General features: G+C 42.4%; 1 protein-coding gene across 3 annotated transcripts in view; it reads right to left on the minus strand.

Annotated features, from left to right (window-relative positions):
- Window positions 1-20,929, minus strand: part of MLLT10 (MLLT10 histone lysine methyltransferase DOT1L cofactor) — a 785,717-nt gene that overhangs the window by 80,865 nt on the left and 683,923 nt on the right. For all 3 annotated transcript variants that reach the window (XM_029588723.1, XM_029588721.1, XM_029588724.1), the window contains 2 exons: window positions 15,639-15,793; window positions 11,061-11,249 (listed from right to left, as the gene is read on the minus strand). In XM_029588723.1, coding sequence (XP_029444583.1) covers window positions 11,061-11,249; window positions 15,639-15,793 — 344 coding nt within the window. The remainder of the gene's footprint in view (window positions 1-11,060; window positions 11,250-15,638; window positions 15,794-20,929) is intronic.

Raw genomic sequence — 20,929 nt, forward strand, 5'->3', positions numbered from 1 at the left:
TGGACTTCTCCCAAACGCTGTCTGGATCCTCTTCTCATTCCTGTGCATGTTCCGCTCTCTGCATGGTCCGTGACCAGCCTTCCAAGTTGTGTAGGGTGCGCAGCGGGACAGGGTAGTCCGTGACCAGTCCATGTCGGGCTGTGTAGGGCGCCCTGAGGGACAGTGCCGTCCAAGTCTCCAAGAGTCCTCGTCTCGTCCAAGTCTCCAAGAGTCCTCATCTTTTCTATGTACGCTGACTCTTCTCTTGTTTCTAGGATCCAGAGTCTCCTGTTCCAGTTCCTGGTCTCTTCGTTCCCAGCCCTCTGCCTCTATCTGACTTCACTGGTGCGTGTAACTCAGCGGGGGACTGACCCTGTTCGTCCCACCTCCAGTGTACTTGCTCCGCCCATGCCTGCACTTGCTCACCGCCCTAGGGGCATGTCTTGGGGCTCCTCCCTGAGTCGCCCCATGGGCCAAGGGTTCACTCTCTCCCAGGAGCAGACGATCGCGCCTCTGTGTCTTTCCTCAGGGCCCGCAGGACGCGTTAGTAACACTGTAGCAGCACTGTAGAAAGAGAACACGGCCTTGGCTGAGTGAATTGAGGATGGCGCAATAATCTGCGTATTGTTGGGATATCTGAAAAAGTTAAGGATGCTGATCTGCCTTACTTGGTACTGTTGCTGGAGTAGTTGGGGATTTCTTAAGACAAAGCCCATTATGGAGGAGAGGGTCCATTGTGTGGGTAAGCCGTCGCAAGAAAATGGTAGGCCCAGAGTGGTGCTTGCTCGCATACTGAAGTTTGCAAATAAAATGAAAATTTTCACAGTGTTTAAAAAACGAGGTGGGAATCACCTGATTCAATTTAACAGCTCCAAAATTCTTTTCTTCAATGATTATTCTGCTAAAATGACTGAATGTAGAAAAGAGATGACAGCAATCTGTTCGGAGCTATTCAAGAAAGAAGTCAAATTTGCGCTACAATACCCTGCAAAGCTTAAAGTGTTTCATGAGGATACAGTTACTGTGGTCACCATGAAGAAAGAACCTTTAAAACTGTTGGAACGCCTAAATACGCCATGAGGTGTGATTAATGGACCTTGATTGGGGGCTATGTTTTTTCGGACATTATATGCAATGAAGATGCAGGAGTGCATAATTGCTTTGGCGTTTTTGTTTTTGATTTTTTTTTATTTTTTGAAGGGGGGACTGATTCAAGAGATGAGAGCTAAGATTTTGGCCCGAGACAGAGGAGCTACTGGTGGCTAAAACGTTCTTACGAGGATTGGAGAACTTACCCTGGCAGACCGCTTTTTTTTTTTTGGGGGGGGGGGGGGGGGGGGGGGGGGTATTATTTTTGTTTGAGTACATATTATGGAACTTTCTCTTGCTCCTTACGCTGGAAATACTGTGTAGGGGCTTCATTGCATATGGAGGATGATATGTTGCAACATCTGATTTTCTTTTTAATTTTGTTTTAGCCCTTTAGAATTATGCATGCTATATTTAATGCTTGCTTCTTTGATGATCTTCTTGCTCTTTGACTACATACGGAATGACCTTATCATGGTGTAGTTACGGCCGAGGATTGCTAAATGTTTGAGCAGATGGCTCACAGTTTATTTTGCATTTGAAAGATCTCTCCTTTCTCAGTTCAGTTTACTGACGTGTAGCCATGAAGAATATTGAGAGCAAAGGTCACCAAATGAAAAGCTGGTTTTTTTTTGTTTTTTTCCCCAGAATATCTGTGGTGTGATGGGTCTGGGGGTCTCAGGTCGCCCTAGAAAAGAACCAGATGGGGTGGCCCAATGACACTGGAGCTGGTCTGGGGCTTTTGTTTTCCATTTTCTTTTTTTTATATTCTTTTGGTGGGTTGGGTCTCAGATGAGAGGGGTTTGGGGAATTATTCTGGAGTGTGTGTGGATACGATGTGAGTGTGGATGGATGTGATGTGTATGTGATTGTGAGTGGTGGTGATTGGATATTTGGAGTGCAAAGTGTAGTTGATAAGTATGGACCTTAGACTGTATGGGTTTGTACCTTTTCTTCCCCAGAACATTATCATGATTTTGTGGGGGGTGATCGAGGTTGGGCGATCGTTTCCCATCAAAATAGTTGCGGAATGTTGAGATTCTTTGATTTTTGGAAAATCAAATTTCCCTTAATGTAGATGGTATCCATTTACCAGTAAAGCGAAAAAAGATACTTAATTTTTGTAAAAAAAGGTGAAATCTCACATTGCATTCCTTCAGGAAATTCATCTAAATGACAAAGAGCATGTAAAACTCAAACAGGATTGGGTGGGCCATTGTTATTATGATTTGTTTACTAAGAAGCAAAGGGGTGTAGCCATTTTAATTCATAAATCTTGTCCATTAGTTTGGAACAGAAGATTGTGGATAATGCAGGGAGCTATATTATTCTAGTGGGCAAAATTTTGAATGAATCCAAAATTTTGCAATGTCTACACACCTAATGTGTTTGACCAGTCCTTTTTTTTTTTCTAAATTAGTGATTCTTCCGAGTCAATTTCCTTCTTATAAAATAGTGATTGGGGGGTTATTTTAATCTCCCTATTTCCCTTCAGCTCGATACTCAGCCTATCAGAGCTAAAAAGGCACATAAGTCCTTGGAAGGGGTTCACTTTTGATGCAGGAATTGCAACTAATGGATGTTTGGGTATGTTTACACCCTTTAGAGAAAGACTATACATTTTATTCATTAGTTCATAATTCCTACTCTAGGATTGATTATTTTTTAATTTCTTCAGCACTGTTCCCTAAGGTTGGTTTTACAAGTACTGGCGCATTTATGATTTCGGACCATGCCCCAATTCATTTGGGACTGAATCTTGTTAATAATAGGCCTCCGCCCTTTGCCTGGAGGTGGCACCCATACTTGTATCATGACCCTGATTTTAAAGTTTATTTGGAAAAACAATGGGATGAATATGTAACATTGAATGCTTCTGATGTAAGTGGTAAGACCTTCTGGAATGCTGGGAAGGCAGTAACTTGAGAGAAGGTTATTGCATATGTGACGTATAAGAATAAACAGAGGAATAAAGAGATGTTACATTTGAATGAACAGTTGCAAGTTCTCAAAAAACAGCATATAGCCACTATGCAGCCAGCAGGGTTGCAGTACATGAATAGCATCCAAAGATCATTGAACACTTTGCTTTCTCAATGTGAAGTGTAACACATTTTGCACTATAAGTCATTCTTGTTCCTCCAAGGAAACAAAGCTAGTAAGCATGTGTGTCTGGGGGACAGAGTATATCTGTGTCTTTGCATCTGGGAGAGCGTGTGTGTCTAGAGAGAGAATGAGAAAGTGTGTCTGTGTCTTGAAAAAGAGAATGAGTGTCAGAGTGAAAGTATGTGTCTGTGTTTAAGAGAGACAAAACGATTAAGAACATAAGAACATAAGAAAATGCCATACTGGGTCAGACCAAGGGTCCATCAAGCCCAGCATCCTGTTTCCAACAGTGGCCAATCCAGGCCATAAGAACCTGGCAAGTACCCAAAAACTAAGTCTATTCCATGTAACCATTGCTAATGGCAGTGGCTATTCTCTAAGTGAACTTAATAGCAGGTAATGGACTTCTCCTCCAAGAACTTGGGTGCATCTTTGTGCCTGTGAGAGACTGTGTGTGTGTCTGGGGGGGGGGGGGGGGGTGAGAGAATGTATGTATGTGTGTCTGTATCTAGAAGAGAGAAAAGATGTACATGTGTGTCTGGGAGAGGGAGAAAAGGAAAGTGTTTGTGTTTGGGAGAGAGATATTCTATGTTAGAGACCGAGAGTGTGTCTCTCTGTGTCTGGGAGAGAGAGAAAAAGAAATTGTGTCTGTATCTGTGAGAGAGAGTGTGTGTGTATGTGAAACATAGAAATGACGGCAGAAGAAGACCAAACGGCCCATCCAGTCTGCCCAGCAAGCTATGCACTTTTTCTTTTTTTTAAATTTCTCTCATACTTCTGTTACTCTTGGCTCTTAGTAACCCTTTGGTTCCATTTCCCCTCCACCCGCACCATTAATGTAGAGAGCAGTGTTGGAACTGCATCCAAGTGAACATCTACCATAGTTAGGGGTAGTAACCGCCGCAATAAGCAAGCTACACCCATGCCTTTGTTTACCCAGACTATGTAACTCAGTCCTTGTTGGTTATTGTCTGTATATAGATCCAGCTTTCTACGTTCCCCCTGCCGTTGAAGCAGAGAGCTATGCTGGATGTGTGTTGAAAGTGAAGTGTCTATGGGGCGGATTTTAAATGCCCTGCGCGCGTAAATCCGGGCAGATTTACGCGCACAGCGCCCTTGTGCGCCGGCGCGCCTATTTTGCATAGGCCGCTGGCGCATGCAGAGCCCCGGGACGCGCTTAAGTCCCGGGGTTTTTTAAAAGGGGCGGGAGAGGGCATGTCGGGGGCGTGGCCGAATGACGCGGCGTTTCGGGGGCAGCGACGCGGGCGTGGTTTCGGCCCGGGGGCGTTCCGGGGGCATGGCCGTGGCCTCCGGACCAGCTCCCGGGGCAGCCGGCCGACGCGCGCAGATTTACGTCTGCTTTTCGCAGGCGTAAATCGTGGAATAAAGGTAAGGGGGGGTTTAGATAGGGCCGGGGGGGTGGGTTAGGTAGGGGAAGGGAGGGGAAGGTGGGGGGAGGGCGAAGGAAAGTTCCCTCCGAGGCCGCTCCGAAATCGGAGCAGCCTCGGAGGGAACAGGCAGCGCGCATTGGGCTCGGCGCGCGCAGGTTGCACCAATGTGCACCCCCTTGCGTGCACCGACCCCGGATTTTATAAGATACGCGCGGCTACGCAAAGCCCTTCTAGGTGAGCTTTCAAATTCCAAACTAGGTTTTAAGTATCTAAAGTTAAGACAATTTCGTCAAGAAGGATTTGGAAGGGTAAACCCCAAATCAAATCAGAGTGGCACAGTCACCAAAGCAAGAATCCTCTCCGCTTTTCCATGACACAGGGCCTCCAATTGGCCTCCTTCCACTGGTACTTTATGGTCTATTGGGCTTGTCTTCTATGGAGATATTCCATGGGACTTAAATGAACTGTGGAAGTTATAAGGCCCAACATTCTTAACATGAATCAGATTGAAGTCTGCTGAGTCTGAACTTCTCTGTCCTCTGTGGTCACTATATTGTTGACCCTGTTGGTAGGGAGATAACCCATAGCTTAATTCGTGTTTAGCAGAACCCCTGCAAATTCTAATTGAGATGTTGGGCTCAGATTGGTAGCAGATAGCGAGCCTTAATGACTGCAGCACATAGATTGTGCTCTGCCTGGATGTATCGGTTGCTGCCCCAGATGGCTCGTGCTCGACTAACCAATCACCCAACCTGGGAAACTCTTGAACCCCCAAGCTTGCATTGACACAGATGATACCTGCAAGACACTTTGTTAACACCTGCAAAGCTGAGGCTAGGCCTAAAAGCATAACATCATACTGCGGCCATTTTTCTAGATGTATTTCTATGTGAGCATATGGCTTGTTTAAAAGAAGAATTACAAAGCCGCTTCCATTTTCAAGAACTCATTTGAGACCTTTATGTGTACGAGGATGGAATGCTGTTTTGGGGGACAAGGAAGTAACAAGGAGAAAAATCTTTGCCTTTTTTCTTGTGATGGTATGAATTCTACTGCTCCAACCTGTAAGAGGAAAGAAATTTCCAACCTGAATAGGTCCTGATGTTAAGTGAGTTTTAGTTTGTTTCTGGAGGAATTCCCAATAGGTGTAATTTGTAATCTTTCATTATGATCTGGAGGACTCAACTGTCTGAGGTTACAATGGAGCAATGACTTCTGAAAAACCTCTTCCTCACCCTGACATAGAGGTCTTATAAAACGAAGATTGAAATTCTAGTAATCTCCTCTAGACTCATTCAGAAATCCATCTTTGATTCTGACTTTGTGGCCATATGGGATATAAAGCTCCTCTGTTCCTGATAGTAAGACCTTCAACCCTGCAGTCTGGGGCAAACAGGGCCTGGGAAATATATTCTTTGAGGGAAAACTGCTTCCTAGGCAGACCACTATGAAACCTTGAAGATGTAGATGGTATTTTGGCAGTAGTGGTGTATATCATGAGTTCTACTTCTTTGGCTGTATCCATGATGAGATCTGCACCACTGTAAAGCATGTCTGATCCTTTCCTGAGTATCCACATGATGGCCTAAGGTTTTATCCATGAGAACTTGTGGGCATTAACAGCCATTGGCCGAGGCTCCTGATGCTGTTTCAAAAGCTTAATAGCTTGAGTGGCATAAGTGCTTTTCACATGCCTCGCCATTACCCATCAAGTAATAGAATCCTGCCTTTTTCTCATGAGGGAGAAACTCAATGAATTATTTGGCTCCTTGAAAGACTTTTGCAAGTATTATATCGTGCTGATTTGTTAAGGGCTAAGCATTACACTCTGGTAATGCTTCTTCCTAAAAAGGTCCAGAATCTGATGGTCACATCCAGGGGGTATAAAAATGTGAATTCTCCATTTCTTGGCCCATTTAGGGTGAATTTGACTATCATACTATGGTGAGGTGACTGATGTTTGTGGAATCATTCAGCTGCCAGAACATAATGTATGTTCACTTTTTTTACCAACTGGAAGTATCGTGTGTGGAGTCTTCCACATTTTCTTATGTACATCCTGGAAGAAAGGCAGTGTCATCATCCTTTAGGGGCATCCAGGTATTTGAGGAAGCTAAGAAGAGGTGTCCTAGGCTCACCCTTGATCTGCAGCTCAAAGGAGAAAGCTTTAGCCATCCTCTGGATAACGTTAGGGTCTCCAGGTGGAGATCTAGCCCTGACTTGTGGTGGTGAAGGCCCTGATTAAGAGGTCAGTTGAGTATTCCCCTTTGAATCAATATTCTTGGGAAAGGTATCCAGGGCACCATGACTCTTCAGACTATGACTCAGAAAACATTGGCTGAATGGATGCTTGGGAACACATCTATCCTGGAGATGAAGACCTTTGTAGCCTAAAACTTAACTGGTTCTGGTTTCAGAAATGAGTGTTGTTGAGAGGACAGGAGATATTTTCCACTATGAATCTGGTGAACTATGTCTTGGCATGAATGGTGCCCAGTCAGGCTCAAGGTATTAGATCTGTGCCAGCACTGAAATGATTACTTGATACAACAAGAAGAGTTGAGGTGCTTTATACCGGGATCTAAATGTGCTAGCCATATCAAATTATGTTAATTTAATTTATATTCTAGACCGCCTTTCTTGCCAACCCAAAGCAATTTATAAAGAAAAATAGTACAATAATAATAAATGTACATTAAGAAACAAATCAATCAGTAAAATATATTAATATAAAAAATAAAAAACTCAATATATCAAACTGGAAGCAACTTAAACAAAACTTACTCTCACTAGAGAGGCTAAACCATAAACCAGTTAATAAAATATCCATTTATACTAGAATAATCCACCCAATCATTTCCCAAAATCATCATTCTATCTAACACCTTTAAATAATGCTAGCCTCCAGTCCCCCAGTTGCTTGCATGAACACCTTGACGATTCTCCTATCCAACTCTGCTTTCAAGAGTCCTGATGACAACACCAGGGTTGGTTTTGTAAGGGCGTGTTCATCACCCGTGGCACTCTGGAGAGGTCAACATCAAGGACTCTGTAGACCTATGCAGCATTGACTGTGTATGGGAGGCAGAGCTTACCTCCAGTTGTGGTTGCTTTGAATAGTGTACAACCTCTTACACCTCCTTTTTTTCAGATCTGTGCTTTAGAACTTCTACTTGATATTGATGCTCTCTGGTTTTGCTGTGGCAAGCTGTCTGCGATGTCCTGGACCTGTTTCAGAGATTCTGGTTCTTTGGATCATATACAACTGGTAGGCGGCAATAAGGGCAATGAGCATAATGCCCTGAAAAATCTTTCTGCCCAGAACATCCAGCTCCCTATGTTCTCTCCCGGGAGGGGCAGAGACATGAGTGTGGGAGCATTTAGCCTTCTGGGAGGCAGACACTACTACCACTGACTGGTGGGGGAGATGCCGCCGCTCAAGGCCTGCTGCACCAGATAGGTGGCATCCGCCTTCTTATTGACTGGAGAGATGGAGATCAGAAGTTCCCACATCCGAAGGAGAAGGTCCTTTAAGATGTTGTGGATGGGAAACACCACGATTTCCTTGGGAGCGTCGACAAACTGGAGCACCTCCAATATCTTATGCCACACATCCTCCTCCAAAAGAAGTTGGAAGGGGATAGCCTCGGCTATGGCCCTGACGAACCTCACAAGGGAGAGCTTCTCTGGCGGGGAGAGATGCCATTCCTCCGGCGGGGAAGGCATGGAGAGGGGGGTCATCTGAAAACTCGGTGGAAGACTCCGAGGAATCATCACCCCAAGGGAATAAGCCCCTTCCTCCTTGTACAGGTCATTGCGGGTTTGCCACGGGCGATGCTTGGGGAGAATTCTAGCCCTGTGCCCTGAGGGCCCTGCAGGAATCAATGGTTCCCCTGGTTACGGGCAAACCGAGGGTTGCAGGAAGCCAGGGGGCCCGGGCAAAGGCTCAGGGAACCGAGGCTTTGAGAATGTGGCACCGGCCGCGTCTTCCTCCTTGGAGGACCCAAGGATAGGGATTGCTCCCAAGGGGGGCATTGGTAGCTGCTGGGGAACTGAAGGTCCCTCAGGCACCAGTTGCGTCAGGAGGGTGCCGAGAAGGTTGTCCAGACGCTCGAGCAGAGGTGCTAAGACAGAAGGCGGAGACTCCAGCACCGGTATGAGGACCGAGTCGGGGGCAGCTCAACGCTCCACAGAGCTCTGAGCACCGCAATTTGCACCCTGAGTTCCAACTCTTCCTGAAAGTCCAGAGAGGCTAGGACTGAGGGAAAGGGATGAGGCATCACCGGATCTTCCTTGGTCCTCCGAGCTGGCATGGAGTCTGGCACAGATGTCGGTGGAGAATACCTGGGACTCTTGGGTACATCAGAGGATGGGGCCTCCAAGGAATGGGGGTTGCTTCAGTGACAGTATGGCAGCTGCTGGTACCACACTGGAACCGGAGCTGCGCGCCAACGGCGACTAGCCATGATGCTTGCGGGATCACCCATGATGCTTGGCCCGGTCTTTCCCCGGTGCTGAGGAGGCAGAGGATCCTGATGTCAGTGAGATCATGGAGGACTGATCACCGTTCCCTCGATCCTCTGAAGAACACAGAGGAGTGGCGAGAGGGAGCGTATCCAGGGGCTCCCCTCGACCCCCCAGCATCAAATACTCTGACGCGGGTGTAGATGGAGTGGATTTTCAAGGACCGAAAAGCTTCTTCATTTTATCCAGGTGCGCACGACAGCCCTTAGGGGGTCATCTGGTCACATAGCTGACACCCTCAGACGTTATGCAAGGCCCCCCAGGCAGAGGATGCAAACCTCGTGCGGATCCGTGATGGATATGGTCTGCGGGCACTGGGGGGCACCGCCGAATGTTGGATGATGCCATAAAAGTACCCGAGATGCGGTCAATGACCGGCGGGGTCACTGAAAAGCGAGATGCTGGAAATCAACCACAAAGAAGCAGAAAAACAGGGACTTTGAACCCACCGCGCCGAGGAAGTACCGGCCGCAAAGAGGGACCAGACGATGGAATTCGGAAAAAATACTTTTCTCACAAGAAAAAACAAGAAAGAGCAGAGCTCCACGAACCATGAGGCATCTGCACTGCAGAAAAAGAAAGACTGAAGGGGGACCTTGCGTAGACGTGTAGATAGTGGCATGCTGGGCATGCTCAGTGTGCTGGTCAAAGCTTCTAGAAACTTTGACAAAAGTTTTCTGTGCCCGGCTCCATCGGTTGATGTCATCCACATGTGAGGACTATCATCCTGCTTGTCCTAGGAGAAATAAAGATGTCCTTGGCAACTTTGTGGGACCAGGGAGAGGAAAACATATGGAATGATTATGATGGACAAAATGGAATTGAGGGGAATTGCAGGGCTATGGACGCATGAGAACTACCATGCATGGACAGTGAAAGGTTTTTAAGCCTTTCCAGAAAATTCTGGAAGTGTCCATCTAATTCAGTACTTAGCGTGATCATGTGACCCACACATATGACTATGGTAAACTGCTGGTCTTCAAAGAATATAGGATGATATTTTTTTTGCATTTTTACTGGCAAGCAAGGGAAAAGTGTCATCCAAGAATATCATATGAGGTGATGTGGTCTATAAATGAGGGGTTGTTTTTTTTTTTGTTTTTTTTTTTTATTAAAGAGTATGGCTTTTGGTTCTTTCAAACAGGCCCTCTCCCAAAAAGCTTGCCTTTCCTCTTAAAAGGGAATACACAGGGTCCTTAATAAAAAATAACTTGAAACACAGATATTCACAGCTCCATATCACACTTATACCTATTCTGTGTGTCTTGCTCCAGTCAACCAACTGTAAAAAAATAAAGCAATCAGGATGAGTAGGAAGCTGACCTGTAGCTTTTGAAAATTAAACTTTAAACTATATTGACACCATTTATTTATTTCACTTTGCAGTAATTTGCCTTCCCTTTTAAGGGAAAAGACAAATTGGTGGGGGAAATAGGTGTGAACAATTGCAGCATAAAGATTTAAGAATGTCAACTTCTCACATAATGGCTATCACTCTTACAGTGTTCACAAGAATACATTCTATATAGTATAAGAATTTCGGCTGTACCAGCTAATCAAGTGATCTGAATACCCTCCTGGTGTGAAAAGATCATTCAGCAATGTCTACGTTCTCACACTGCTCTATGACATTACCAGACATGGACAGAGAAAGTGATAAGTCAATCAAGTAAAGAGAAAATTCAAAGATTTTCATTATAGTTGTGCTATTTTAATAATGTTCTAATTAATATATTACACAGTAAAGCCTGTATTTTCTTGGTCTCATACAATCCTAGATTTTTAAATCTGGAAAACTCATTACTTTAATCTGTAAATCTGTGTCCCTACTAAATATCAGTAATGCATCTCCTTGTATACTATACAGCCCACATACAGCAAAAGCTATCAAACTAAAGGTTCTTAAAATTGTATTTTAATTATTTTACCATCTACAGTACAGGTGGTGATCGATGTTTTCCTTCTCCTTACCAGCTTGCGGTGGGAATGTATGCACTTGTGGAGATGAGCTAGGATTTGAAGTTATTGTTGGAAAAGGAACTGAAAGCTGTGCATTTAATAGCTGGAGGCGCTCCTTTCTAGCTGTCAGGTTCTTAATCTGCTCTTCTAACCGTCTGTTTTCAGCTTGAAGTTGGTGTAATGACTTCAGCATTCCCAGAACTAATAAGCAACAACAGGTACATTATATGTCTTTTATAAGTCACATGCATAACTAGATGAGTAATACTTACACTAAATCATTTGACAACTATATCATCCTATGATGTTTTAAGCACGGCACATAACTAATATTCTTGGACTACGAAATGCATTATAATAAATCAATTAAAAAACTACTAAAATTAATATCTGAATCTTTTGTCCTTAACAAAACAAGGCTGGCTGAACAAAAATAATTCCGTATAATATCTTTTCAAACTAGTACATATTTACTGAATTTTATTTAAGAAATGTAATAAATCTAAGCCCATGTAGCTAAACTTATGTTTATGTACATTTTTTTGAAAAATAAAATATCTGCAAGCAGCTATCCAGACTTTAAAAAGAAGGGAGACTGAAAAACTTACCATTTAAAACATGATTGCTCTTAAATGAAAATAATTAGAACTATAAATTCTACTTGATTTTTAATTTTATAAAAAAGGATCACATGCTCAAAACAATTAAATTACTATTATCATGAAGGTATGCTTATTTTTAAGGTATTTGAATATGGCAATCTTCCTGAGTCAAGTGTACTGGGTACAAGCTCCTCTGCTCATTTTGCAAATCTCCATAGTACAATTTGAAGCAATAGCACAGTGGTTATTACAGAGTATTGAGAAGCCAGGGTTCAAATCCCACATATGCTCCTTGTGATCTTGGGCAAGTCACTTCACCCTCCATTGCCTTACATACAAACTTAGGGCCATATTTACTAAGCATTTTTCCAATAAACTCAGCATGGGAGAAACCCTTTAACAAACAGGCCCCTTAGGCTGTAAGACCTCTGGGGAAGGGACCTACCAACTATATTTACTTGAGCTTAGATTTGGAAAGGTGAGTAATTAAATCTGAAATTCAAATATTTCTACCAAATATATCCACCATTTTGTACAATTTCAATATTGTACTTAATATTAACTTTACTTGTAGCTATGAGGAAAAGATAGTAAAAATAAGCACTATAAAATTCAAATGAAAGGATATAGGAAACATAATCCTAGTTTATGTTAAAAAAAAGTAGAATTATTAGCCCTACATAAACAAGGTTCAAGAATAAAATATTTAATATAATTAAAAAACAAATTGGGATTGCACATGATGATCATTTAAAACTGAAAACTAGATAAGATTTTAGGTGGGAAACCTGGTTTGAATGAGGATAACAGTGTTGTAATTGTTACCAAATATTGTAACTTCCAGTGAGGAAAAATGCTGCTATACAGGAGTTTTAAATAAACACAAAGATATTTTTGAACCATAGAACTTTTCAGGATTTCCAGTTGCTGACTGCAGACACATTTCAATTTCCAATTTACAAATATTCTAGATTCAGATTGTTCTACTCTGCAAAACTTGGAGGTGTCTAAAAATTATGCAAAGGACTAAATCTGCATGTGACAGAGCTAAATATTCTAAACTAGGCCAAATATGAGGAAACATTTCTGCAAATCCCAAATCTATAGATATTTACCCATTTGCATCGGTCACAAAGTTAATAAAATTGAGAGCAAAATGATTAAAAAATATTGCTATACATGCCTTTTTATGTTATGTATGTCTAAGATAAGACACCTAACATATATAAACTATGTTTGTTCAGTTTTTAATTGACTGATAGAAAAAGTTACAAAATGTGATCACATGAATACTTAAATATCTGAAAGACCCATATTTTCTGTTGCCCACTGATTTGAATTCTTCATGCTAAAAGACAAAATATATGAATAATAAATCTTCTGAAATTATCATTATAGTTAACTAGCTTATAAAATGAAAGTCCGTTAGTATTTGTATTGGTTTTTTAATCACAATATCTGGAGGCCACCAAGCATGTCATTCGTCTTCAGTCTTATTGCCACTTCTTCTTTCTTCTCTTTAGACTGATTGCCCATCATAGATTGATGCTCTGAGCAAAGTAACCTAAATGTACACTTGACTCAGGTTCTCAAGCCTGAACGTCTCAAATTCTAGGTCCATAACCTAGACTTCCAAACCAACAGAATATGTTACTATTAGAAAACAAGGTTATCCATCTAACTTTTTAGTTTGGAAACACAAGTATTAAAAGTTTCATTTGTGTAGCATGACCTATAGACCCAGTGCAGACACAAGTCTACTGATAGTCACATCTGGTCATTTCCCAAGGATTTAGCTTTTATTCTTCCTCTTCAGGAACATACAAAGGAACTCTCAGTGTGCCTAAATGAGATGCAATAAGACTTCACTAAACCTGTCCTCCAGCTATCATGTTTAAAGGATTATCCCTGCATGAATTTCCTCACAATTAGCATTTTGGTCAGGGTACCATTCATAAAAATACCAACTAGATGCTATTTTACTACAGCTGTCAACTAGAATTGCATGCCCAATGCAAACAAAAATAAAAGCACCAACAATTTTAAAAACAATGACATCTCTTTACTATTTACTAACATTAGGAGCAATTTATGAATATATCCACTGAATAAGTTGCAACACAAACTTCAAACCTGTGAACATTTCATATTTTTCTTTTATACTCAGTAGAAATAACCCTACATTTATTTGAGCAGATACAGGTTAAACACAAGCTAAATATAAACTACAGAGATGCATTTCATTAGGGAATTTAGGTATATTTCTTAGCTGAAGACATCAAGAGCCAGATGCACAAAAGGGTTTTTCCCAACTGAAGGCTGATTCATGATGGCTTTTCTCATAGCTTGTGTCTATGGGAAAAGACATTGATGGATCAGATATTTAAAGCTGATATTCAGCACCATGTGTGCAGTTAAGTTTGAACTTAGCTGGACAAATGGCAGGATTTGAAAATCTTCACCGTGCTGACCAGTCCTAAGATGCTTTATCCAGCTAAAACGTTTCCAGCTAGCTCTGGGTGGAACAGGTGCTTTCCTGGAAGGAAATGGTTATCTGGCTAAGTCCCTTTTCGCATGCGATAGCTAGCTTGGGGCAGAGTTTGCCCCGGAAGAGGAGGAGTTGAGGCGGCACCGGGTCGACGCTGCGGACACATCGCTGGTGGCGAAAGTTAAGATTCCTTAACGCTGCCAGTTTCGTGCCGAATTACTACACCTTTTATGCTGTAGTTATTCGGGGCGAAAGCCAGCAGCGATCACACCGCGGAGGTGCGATTGCTGCCGGCTATCGCAGGACCGCCCCCCCGTTACCGCCGGATTCTCTAAGGTCGCAGACCTTAGAGAATCCAGGCCTAAATTAGTCAGACAAATGCTGATTTTCAGCGTGATCTAAAATAGCTCTTTGGCAGTCCTAAAGTTAGCTGACTAAAAGGCCGATACAGAAAAATGCGCGGGAGAGCTGGCGCGCGCACAGGTCACTCTCCTGGGCATGCGATTCAGGAGGGTGGCCTATGCAAATTAGGGCCCGCGGTAAAAGGAGGCGCTAGGGACACTAGCGCGTCCCTAGCGCCTCCTTTTTGACAGGAGCGGTGGCTGTCAGCAGGTTTGACAGCTGACGCTCAGTTTTTCTGGCATCGGTTCTCAAACCCACTGATAGCCACGGGTTCGGAAAACGGACGCCAGCATGATTGAGCGTCCGTCTTCAGACCCGCGGGCTGATTGAAATTTTTTTTTTTTTTTTAACTTTTGGGGCCTCCGACTTAATATCGCTATGATATTAAGTCGGAGGGTGTACAGAAAAGCAGTTTTTTCTGCTTTTCTGTACACTTCCCCGGTGCCAGCCGAAATTAACGCCAGCCTTTGGGCAGGCGTTAATTTCTGAAAGTAATATGGGCGGCTTGGCTGCACATTTTACTTTCTGTATCGCGCGGGCATAACTAATAGGGCCATCAACATACATTTGCATGTTGCGGGCGCTATTAGTTTCGGGGGGGTTGGACGCGCGTTTTCGACGCGCTATTACCCCTTACTGTATAAGGGGTAAAGCTAGCGCGTCGAAAACACGCGTCCAACCCCCCCGAAACTAATAGCTGTATAAGGGGTAAAAGCTAGCGCGTCGAAAACGCGCGTCCAAACCTGGGCTAACCGTGTGCTCCACCGGAGCGCACTGTACTGTATCGGCCTGCAAGATAGCTGGGTATATCCAGTGGCGCAGGCTGGGACAGCAGCCGAAAATGGACCTCTTAGTGCCTATGGGGAAACTACTTAGTACACATCTTGCTCCAACTAATGTAACAGACAACCAAAGTATGTAAAAAAGTAGACCCAAACTTTCAGCAGTGACATAAAAAGAACCAAACTTGCTTTAATTTGTATGTTAAAAATAAGAAAACGATGATAAAGAGACAAATTCATAAACAATATAGCAAAATAGAGGTATAATAAATAGAAATCATAATAACTGAAGTAATACATGTCAGTGAATACTTACTGTCACTAGGAGTGCCCTGTTCTAGCAAAAACTGTTGTCCTTCACTCCACTGCCTCTCCAGGAGCTGTTCTATGCTGGATGCTACTGGAGGTAGATTCTCTAAATTGTTGCTGCTTGGCTGATCATAGCGGATTTGCAAGTTGCTCATAGGGGATCTGTTTAAAACATTGAAATATTAATATTTTAAAATAAGGGAAATACATTTATGAAAGGGCTATTTACATTTTTTACCTTATGTTAATTGGTTTACTTGTTGGTATAGAGCTCTGATTGCAGAGTTTTCACTACTATGTATATCGGACAATCTCAAGACCCAATTTAAAATATCAGAGGCACTACTAGTCCATTTGATGCAAAAAGTAGGTATGTAAGGAAAATGAAAAAGAAAGGAGTGGAGATCCACAGGCAAAAATAATAATAGAAATTGAGTCCTGGGGGGCCCTCTTGTGTTGCTTTGGAATTTTCACCAACTCTGAAAAATAAACAGTGGACCCTCTTCATAACAAACACCTTCATGGCAAGCCTTGGTTTTAAATGTCAAACTGAAGTCCTACCAAGTAAATTCTGTACAGTTATTTATGTTTGTCAAATTCTAACTCATCTTTATAATGATGAAAACTGATGCTGTTGGGCCTTTCTGGTATGATGAGATATCACAGTACAACTCAATTGCTTACCTGCAGTAGGTGTTACCTGAAGACAACAGGATAATCAGGCACACACCAATGCCAAGCATTTCCTACACAGCTGTTGGCTATCCACCGCACAGGGGCCTACTCAGTCCTATATATAAGCTTATAGGAATTCAACTCCAAAAGGGGATGAGGATATGGCTGATTATCCAGCTGTTCACAGAGAACACACATTACAAATAAGCAATTTAATTTTTTGCAAGGACAAGAAGGATCAATCAGACACAAAAATGGGAATCCCTAGCTAACTGCTGCTTTTTAACAAGTTCACCCTTGGATGGATACCTTAATTTTTTTTTAAGAAAGACAACCTGAAGTAATAAAATGAAGCCTGCTGTATTTTCACACCTTTTTTTTTTATTGAGGACAACCTATAGCTAGTGATTGTCTACCTGTAAGGACTGCATATCTTACTTGTCTTGGGAGAAAGCAAAAAAGGTTTCTTACTTGAAACAGGACGCGAGGGCTAGAGATCTGATGCTGGGAAGAGAAATACTCCCTGGCTCTGCATAATGAGTGTGGGAGAATTTCCCAATCAGATTAGTTCTCTGATGGACAACTCCTGAAGAGGTGAAAACTAAACCTGTGTTAGTCAACAGGCGGCTATGAAAATCATACTCTCCCAGTCTCTTCTGAATTTTAGGAGAGTCTTTGTCACTTGAGGACTTGGGGTACATATTATACAGAAGACCAGACTTCCAAATGCAAAAATAAGACATCCAAGGTTAATTTGTCTTTTGGCTCTCTCCTTTAACAAAACTGAAGAACCTTCTTGCTTAAGAGGGTGCAAACAGATCCACCAAGAGTAGATTGTAGTTTCCAATCCCTTTGTCCAAGGACCACTTGTGTGTTGCTAGGTACTGATTCAGTTTGTTCACTAGGTCATTCTTCTTGACAGATATGTAACTTTGAGAGTCATCCCCTGCAAGATGGCCTGGTTCCGTATTCTGACCATTTCTTAACAGTTCCCCCTGCTTTTTCACATAGAATATGACTACCTGATTGCTTGTTTGAATTAGGACAAATTTTTTGGCCAGCTGATCTTTGAAAATCTTTACATTATTTAAGATCACTCTTAGCTCCAAGAAATCTGGAGCAGACCAAAGGCCTTGGGTGTGGAGTCCTTTTATATCAGTATGATGTCATAGCCTACTGGGAGTGTGACCCAGAGACCACAGTGGCTGGTACACTGGCAAGACAAGTCAAGTATTATAGGTTCCAACTGGAGCCGCAGCAAGGCATCTTTTGCCAGTGTTAGCCACCTTCCCCTTGGGTTGAGCCCTTGGGTGCTGGTGGCAAAAGAGCTTTGGTAGTAGCCCCAAACCAGGACTAAGCAGGAATGCAGTATGAAGCAAAAATGAACATTGGAAATAAAAAGATCAGATGAAACAAATCAGCAGATCCAGAGAAGAGACTAATACTCTGAATCAACACAGCGAGACAAACTCTGGGAGCAGGACTCTAACGAGAGGGCCGGAGAATGAAAATCAAGCTCTGGCAAACTGCTAATTGGAAGACCAGACTTATATATGTCCAGACAGGAAATAAAAGGTGCCTGCCAGCAGGAAGTGTGAGCCAAGGAGCTGGGAGGACTGACCAGAGGGTGCCAATGCCCAAAGAGGCCCCTGCCTATCAAAACCTCACAGTACACTCCCACCCATTATTCAGGACAGCCTTTGGACATTCCTTAGGCAGTCTTGTGAGAAACCTTAGAAGATGCTTTACATGAAAATTGTTAGCATAAACTCAGGACATCTCCTCAGGATCATAACCTTTACAATGATACTGTGTTCTCCTAAAAGATACCCTGGAATCCAGAATACCTTCCACCTCGAATTCAGGTTGACCATTAATCAAGATCAGTGCTAGAGGTGTTTAATGTGTAGTGAAAGCATCCGGTGCAGCTGGTTTCAATATATAGAGACTTGAAAAAAGGAAGGAATTTTGAGGGAGCCAGGAAGCTGGAGATGCATCACCACAAAGTTGATTCTTTCTGTAATGGAATAAGAGACTATACATTTAGGGCCTAACTTAGTGCAGGGAAGTTTCAAGCATAGGCTCTTAGTGGGTTGTTGTTACCTATGAGTCTACAAATTTCTTCTGCCAAGTTGCAGCTTCCCCCAGATTGCTATGCACCTGCATCCGGGTTCTTTGGTAATGGCAAACCAGATCATCAGTTGCAAGAACTTCAATAACTGGGGCAGAAGGAAGCAAAGAAACAGGATGCCCACCGTAGATAATAAAGAATGAGGAAATCCCTGTAGTTTCACTGACAAGGTTACTGAGGGCAAACAGCCCAGGGAAGTAAATTCATCCAGTCATTCTGCTAAGCAGAAACAAAGCATTGCAGGAACTGCTCAAGGTCTTGATTGACTATCCGGCTGTTAGTCTGGGGATGATATCCTGAAGATAATTGGAGTTTACTATCCAAGTCCCTGAAGAAGGTCCTCCAAAACCTGGCAATGAACTGAGATCCTAAATCTGAAACATGGAGGTGAGGATTCCATGTATGCAATTTCTTTTATAAAAATGATGGAAAGTTGTGGAGCAGATTGCAGTTTAGGCATGGAAACAAAATGTGTCATCCGTGAAAAATGATCCACTACCACCAAGATCATGGAACATTTGGACACGGTCAGAAGATCAGTAATAACCTCCAAGAAGAGATGGAGTCAGTATATAGAAAGAACTAGGAGTGGTTGTAATTCACCATTTTCATGGGGGACTTGGTTTTGGCACATACTGAATAGGCCGAGATGTGAGTCTTACAATCCTTATATAGGATGGCCCCCCAGAAGATGCTAGAAATTAATTCAGTGTTTTCTTAATCTTCAGATATCCTGATATCTTGGAGTCATGTCCCCATTTGAAAACATCCATGTGACAGTTATTCAGAACAAAGATATGGCTAGCTGGAGTCAATGCTGGAGGAAGAATCTTTTCCAAGAGGTCACTCTATATGGTATTCATGACAATCCATGAAGCTGGTATAATAGGGCCCTTATCTTGCGGTGTGGAGTCATCCTCTGAGGAGGACCATTGCAAAATGGCATCAGTCTTGATATTTTTTGAACCAACTAAAATGGTAAGAAATAATAAATGAATCAGGTGACGAACATGGCCCATCGAGCCTGCCGAAGATTCAGTCATCTAGTGGAGTTTATGTAAAGTAGGTTATTATGATCTGTAAGAATCATTACTGGAAAGATAGCTCCTTTCAACAAAGGTCTCCATCTTTCCAAAGCCCATTTTATTATGGTAAAAAGTTCACAGTTTTTAATGCCATGATTGCTTTCTGCCAGAGAATATCTCTTATGGAAATAGCCACATGGATGAAGTCAGGAATCTGGATCTGGCCTTTGAGACAATATTACTCCTGCTCCAATTTCAGAGGCATCAATTTCAAGTATGAAAGGAAAGACTAGATCAGAGTTGACATAAGATTGGGGCTGAAGTGAAAAGCTGTTTCAATATTTCAAAGGCTTGATTTATTTATTTATTTTTAATTTTTCTATACCGAAGTTCCTGTACGAATACAGATCACACCGGTTTACATGATAACAACAAAATTCGCTTAGGAGCGTTACATATAACAAATAACATATGACATATAACATATAACAGAGAGCAACATAACTAAGGAGGCATCCAAATATGAAAAGATTTTTAAACTTAATATATAAAGCAGAACATATCTTAATATAAATATGATATATAGTATAAACTTAATATATAGTAAGCAGAACATATCATATCGTATCAATTAACTTCTCTTAAATTAACTTCTCGTAAATATGTATCGGTGGAAAGCTATGGAAGGGTGGGTGGGAAAACAAAGTGTAAGCCAATTACGGTGGGAAGAGAGGGGGAATAGACAGTCGGAGGTTGCCGGAACTAAGAGACTATAAAGGCTGGAATCTGGATTATGAGAAGAATAGCATTAGGAGTCTGGGAAAGCTAAGCTGAATAGCCATGTTTTAAGTCTTTTTTTGAAGGAAGATGGACATTGTTCTTGCCTGAGGTCTGGTGGCAATGTGTTCCATTGATGGGGTCCTACTGTCAAGAGGGCCCTCTTTCTTAGGGCTGATTTTGCTTGTGGGGCAAACAGGGTGTCTTTATAGGCGCTTCTAATGGGTCTGGATGAGGTGTGAGGTGTGAATTGAATGGTGGAGTCGATGTATGTGAGGTTGTGTTTAGCTTTATGGATAATCGTGAGGACTTTGAAGAGGATTCTGAACTTGACGGGAAGCCAGTGGAGGTGCTGAAGAACGGGGGTGATATGATCTCTTTTTTTCGTGTTGGTGAGGATCCTGGCGGCTGAATTTTGAACCATTTGAAGAGGTTTTATGGTGTTAGCTAGGAGTCCGAGCAGGAGGGAGTTGCAGTAGTCCAGTTTTGAGAGGATGATGGATTGCAATACTAGTCTAAAATCTTGGAGGTGAAGAAGAGGTTTTAAATTTCTGAGAACTTGTAATTTGAAGAAACAATCTTTCGCTGTGGTGTTCACAAAGTTCTTTAGGTTAAACTGATTATCTAGGATCACGCCTAGATCTCTGACGAAAGGAGATGGTTTGATCGTTGAGATGACCGAATGAGTTG

The sequence above is a fragment of the Rhinatrema bivittatum genome, chromosome 2, assembly GCF_901001135.1.
Source record: "Rhinatrema bivittatum chromosome 2, aRhiBiv1.1, whole genome shotgun sequence".
Taxonomy (NCBI): Eukaryota; Metazoa; Chordata; class Amphibia; order Gymnophiona; family Rhinatrematidae; genus Rhinatrema; species Rhinatrema bivittatum.